This window comes from Clarias gariepinus, chromosome 8 (genome assembly GCF_024256425.1).
Source record: "Clarias gariepinus isolate MV-2021 ecotype Netherlands chromosome 8, CGAR_prim_01v2, whole genome shotgun sequence".
Taxonomy (NCBI): domain Eukaryota; kingdom Metazoa; phylum Chordata; class Actinopteri; order Siluriformes; family Clariidae; genus Clarias; species Clarias gariepinus.
This window is the reverse complement of record NC_071107.1, coordinates 26,135,001-26,140,933: the sequence shown is the minus strand read 5'-3', so window position 1 is coordinate 26,140,933 and position 5,933 is coordinate 26,135,001. Positions and strand designations below refer to the sequence as shown.

Here is a 5,933-nt window from a genome sequence, read left to right as displayed (position 1 = left end):
AGGTCTTGACTCTTCAAGGTAAATATGTGAGTTGCAAGCTGAGACAAGACAGGCAGCCCGAATTCCGCGCGCATAGCAGCGCGGTGATAAACCTGTGACCCACAACCACGTGACCGCTCGTCTTTTATTTACGCTTACGGGCTCAAGTTGTAACCGAGAACCACGGAAAAGAAAAAAAAATACAGATAAAACCGACTACTGAATATGGAGACACATGACAGGTATACTTAGGAATGTGTTTAGTTGCGTCTATAAATGAGCACACATAGCGGTCCTGGGGTTTAATGTGTACAACTGTTGATATTCCCTAAATATCTAATTTCAGCTTTTAAATGTATGATTGTAATAATTATACGCCTATTTATTTTTTATTTATTTATTTATTTATTTATTTATTTTATTATTATTATTATTATTATTATTATTATTTTTTACAAATTTCTGATTATTAAAAAAAGTGTGTGTGTGTGTGTGTGTGTGTGTGTGTGAGGTGGATAACACCAAAGTAATATGAGCCTGACACGGACCATGTAAATTTCTACCCACGGTGGAGTATGGCTACATGAACCACCATAACAAGTCCAATATCATATATTCTGCAGGTGTCTGAAAATGCTCGTGGGAGAACACCATTCTTTCAACAGACATTCCCTCTGTTGGTGTTTTGACGTCTTTGATGGAAAGTCTAACGCGTTGGAAAAACCTATTGATCTGCCGTGACTTCAGTCCCAATAGCAGGTTACAGCTACAGGTTTTTCCTTTAATTTTTCATATGCATGTACAAACTACCAGCAATACAACGTTAGATGAAGCCCGGTCTCTCTCTTAAACATACATACGCACACACCTCAGCAGTGTGCTGGAATTTTTGGGCTTAGCGCCGCCGTGTGTGAAGATTACATCCTAGATATAACAGAAATGCGCATTATTTCACATACCTTGAGAAAAATAATACAAATAAAATACAATTAAATAATAGCTGGCCTCAATTTCCCGAAAGTACTGTAAAATTATTAAAAGTATATTTCAACTGGTAAAGAGTGTAAGTTTATAGTTTAAAGGTCTTATTTGTTGCCAAACGTTTATGAAAATACTATAATTTTTAAAATACTAGTAATTTGCAGGCCTCGTCAAAGTCATATAGGCTACATTATTATTATTATTATTATTATTATTATTATTATTTCATTTAAAGTAGATTTTGACCCAATGTATTTTATTATATTTATTCTGTTGTTTGTCTATCAATAATGAGGTTGGATATTTAAAATCTAATAATAGGAAAAGAGGTTTAGGGAATGATAGTGACAGAATAAAATGTTATTAAACGGGCAAATAGTAATAGGGCGACTCCTGACCCCCTGATGCAGCGCCATGGTATTATTGATTACCGGCCTTATGAGATAATGTAATTACAAACATCAATAAGGCGCTGCGAGGAGAATCATTAAGTGGTGACAGTGATAAATGGCAGCAAAGAAAATTGCACGGTCCTTTCCTCTGGGGCTCGATGAGTAGGGCACCTGGTCACCAAAGATGACATCCAAACTAACCCAAATGTGGCAGCAATCCAGGAACTCTCCTCCGACTGATTCAGTTCTTGGAGGACCTCAGAATCAGGTGTGTTGGGGGTCCCATAGGTGAAATTTGTCCCAAATCCCAAACTATCCTAAATAATACTCCTAATAATGGTACTGTGTTTAAATATTATAGAACATATTGCGTTAGAGTTAAGGTTGTCTGTATGCAACACTGTGCCAAAGTCACAAAGGTACGAAATAATAGTTTTCCTTTTAAAACATATTTGAAAATATAACTTATTAGACCATTTCGTTTAGCTCATGTATAAATGCAGCTAAAAGGAAAATCCTCTGCCCATTGATTTGTACTTATAGATTTATCCTGTGTCAGAGGCATATTTGTACAATAATAGTACTATTTAGTACGCACATGTTTGTGTGTGTGTGTGTTTTTTCTTTTTTTTTTTTGGCGTGGTCAATTTGGGATGCACCATTATTGATAAATAATTTGGTCAAATATTAAAACTACATACAAATATTAGGCTGGTACGGACAATGCAATTGGCATGATTGATTTAACCATTTTTAAGGTTTTGCAACTTAAAAAGAATAATTACACCCAATTTTGCTTTGCAGGCAATTATTCAATATAAAATAATAAGCAGAACATTTTTGCTCGGTGTTGAGATGGATGACGGTTTCATGACTGGTTTAATTGGGTTTTAACAGGTCTGTTTTCAACAGTAAAATAGTGCCAGTAAAATAGTCGACACTGCACAAACGTGGTCCTTTTCCCATCACTGCCCAACCAAACTGAACTGAATGTATCAGAAGGTAACAAACCTCAATGCTCACTTAGGTTTGACTGCTGAATTGGTATATGTGCCACAGAACTCAGGAATATAGATATAGACCAAAAACATGGGCACTTATAAACATTAAAACCATGTCTTTGCAATAATTGTATTTACTGTTTTTCGTTACTCACTGTTTATTTTACATAAAATCAAATGTAGAATGTAGAAAACAATCTTTCTCTCTCTCTTTCTCATACACACACGCACACACACACACACACAAACGCGCACACACACACACAGATTTGAACTGGGTTTTCCACAGTGTATGTTTGTATAATTTGGTTAAGTATAAAGTTATATAGTTATATAGAGTAATAATAATAATAATAATAATAATAATAATAATAATAATAACTTTGTTTGCTGACTTTTTAAATGATCACATTTCACTGACCAATTTTCTCTATCTCTATCATATACATAATTGTTGACATTGTCAATAATTTAATTTAGACACCTTAAATCTATTGTCTTGAAGTAATGATCTTAGGATATGATAAACATTATACAAAAAGACTTGGCGATACAGTAAAAAAAAATCTGATTACTTATACCTGTGTAATATCCCTGTATAAATAGATCAACTGACTGAGGCACTTCTGTACTTTTGAGTAACAGCGACTACAATAGTAAACATATTTTACAACTAGAAAAAAACATTACGTTTTACAAGTAGGTAAATTACAATGGCCTACACAAATAATTATGAATATTTTTGACTAAAGACTGTTTCAATCTTTATAATTGTATTTTGATATTAGGTTGAACAACACTGGAACATTTCCATTACATATTTTAATTCTCTCTCTCTCTCTCTCTCTCTCTCTCTGTATGTATGTATATATGTATGCGTGTGTGCGAAAGCGGCATAAATGACTTAGAGTAGCAAGCGCTTTCGATGCATTACACAGAGTAAGCATGTCCCCTAAAGGACAGTTTTCCAGCTCCCCTAAAGAGGGCAGTCAAACATGGGATTTATCTCTCTCGTCTCTGGAGCGGCCAATGGCGAACAGCTCAGAAATTCGGAGCCAAGCAACTCTGAGCCGTTGTAATTAAAAACGCCCATTGAATTCTGTACAAAGAGCTTCCAAACAATAAAACGCAAAAAAAAAAAGAAAAGAAAAATCTTGGCAAAAGCAGTTAAAAACTCGGCGTACACTCTTAGGTTCTATCAGAGAGGTAAAAATAACGCACCGATGTAGTATGATAAATGGTTTAAAACAACCCGTACACCAGGTGGGCATTTTGTTTCTGCAACATTATACGCTGGTTTTAACTTTGTTTTGGTTGAATGTTAAACACGCGTTTATTCTGACAGTCTTTAGTTTGGAGAACTGAAATGTAGGCTAATGTATCTGGACAAAAAACAGCCGCCCTGTAATGCCGAGTTTGAGCCGCTGTTCCACACGCATTGAACGTGTGCAGTAAGGCGTGAGGAGGAAACTAATCTTCCTATTTAGTTTGTTGGGAATTTTTACGTTTTAATGCTAAACGGGGGATAATTGTTTCTTTATACATCCAGCTAATACACCGATCCCCTCGTCTCTTCACAAATTAATTCCAGCATATTTCTTTACGCTACGCATTTGTTGTGTATCGAAAGTTGCTGATAGAAATTGAGCATCAATTAAAATACACAAACCCTACTTAAACTAACCCTGTAATTTGGTTAAAAACACAAAAGGCAGTCACAAAAATACAAGGACGGAAAGGGAAAGATGTAAACTGTCTTAAAAAAAAAAAAGTTTAGCTGGGAAAGGAAGAAAAACTACCAAAACATAGCTAAAATGCTTCACACATCTATGCTACTAATAGCCCATATGGTCACGGCTATTTTATTGGCTTTTGCTAGAGATACTGTTCTGGCTGAAGTACAAATTCTAGCTGATAGCCTAAAACAGTAAAACGTAAAGGTTAAACAGAAACCGTTATTTCAGTCTATTATCAGTCAAACAGGGGCCATTGTTTCAAGATCATAATTTTTTCTTTAACATTAACAGAATAAATGCTGTGCAGTGCATAATAACCCAAAAGGTACAGGCTGGAATGTTACGTACTTTCCTCAAGAACAGAAATAATCAATTAAATTAAATGATTCATTAAATTAATAATACAACGCAATGCTCCAAAGATAGGAGAGAGAGAGAGAGAGAGAGAATTAAGCTATTTAAGGGAAAATTTACACTTCTACGTATAGTTAAAATGTAAGGCTAAAGGTAGTTAAACATTTAAACATAGAATATCGTAACATGAGATCTTTAGTCTCCATTATTTGCTTAAAACTTTGCTATTTGTCATTTGTAAAAGACAGCTTTTCACCCCAATAAAATAATTTGCGTTTACCACTGCAGACAATATAGCTTAAACAACAGAACTGCCTCAGTCAGTTACCCTGACTGTACATGGACATTACAAACGTATAAATAATCATAACTGCAAAATCTTACTTACTTACACTAAAAATGAGTTTCTAATCAGTAGAGTTTAAGCTTTTTTTAATAACAGGAAAACTAGTCCAAATGACGGACTGTGGCAAACATGTATATGTTACAGATCCTGTAGATATAGATTAGATTTGAGAACTTTGCAGTATTACTTCAAGTTGATTAAGAATCCTTCTGTAAAAGAAACAGAAGAAACGGGCCAGGGAAATCATCAATGCAACCAGTTTTTGATTTATTCACATACTTATTTCTTTAAACGCAGGTGATTTAAGGAAGAGGTCAAAAGTCTATGAAGATGGCACACACATAGTGTGGAAAGAAAAAAGTTCACATCCTTTTTTTAAAAAAAATCTATTAGAAACAACATAATATGCAGAACATTACCATTGCATTTAAAATACTTAATTCCCAGTTCTTGCACGAGTCCAAATGTAATTTTACAACAGTATACAGTATCTTTTTCTCCCTCTCCATTAGGAGCTGATATAGCAATGATTTCAAACTTTCTCTTTGTCTTAGTTTGATTCTTTGCAAAAGAGCACATGTGTCCCGTGGAGTGCAGATGCTGGCATCTTTCTACCATCCAGTCTGCACCTAAGAAGGAACGCTTCAGTTTTTGCAGCAAGCCAGCAAGTAATATTTGCTGGGTAAACCCCATAAGCAAACCAATCGCAGATCCCTGTCCTGATCATAGCTGTATTTAAGGATCCATTTTTGTAGCAAGTTTTTGTAACTACTGGGTGTGGATGTCCAAGACTTGTCTGCCCATGGTGAGGTCTCCTGGGGGAAATATAGAAGGGCTGGAGGCTGACATGGGCACGGCAGGGTGGACTGGTCCTCCATGCATCAACATCGCTGAGTGCTGAGGATGTCCAGGAATGTAGGAACACATTGGAGGCCCAGGCCGCAGCTGGAGGGGGAGCTGTGGGCCACTGTAGGCAGGCTGGCACATGCCCATGGCCATCGGACTGCTATGAGGCAGGTAGTCCCCTGGCATGCCCTGCAATCCTGTGTAGGGAAGCACATAAGAACTGCTTGGCAAAACTCGATTTTATACTGGCGGTTTGGCACAGCATCATGGTTATACATTTCTAGCAAGCATATATTTT

The 5,933-nt window shown here is 36.1% G+C and overlaps 1 protein-coding gene across 1 annotated transcript in view; it reads right to left on the bottom strand.

Moving 5' to 3' along the window:
* Positions 1 to 5,032: 5,032 nt before the first annotated feature.
* meis1b (Meis homeobox 1 b) overlaps positions 5,033 to 5,933 on the bottom strand; it is a 59,413-nt gene continuing 58,512 nt past the window's right edge. The window contains exon 12 of the mRNA XM_053501899.1: positions 5,033 to 5,832. Within this exon, the coding sequence (XP_053357874.1) occupies positions 5,558 to 5,832 (275 nt within the window). The 3' untranslated portion in view covers positions 5,033 to 5,557. The remainder of the gene's footprint in view (positions 5,833 to 5,933) is intronic.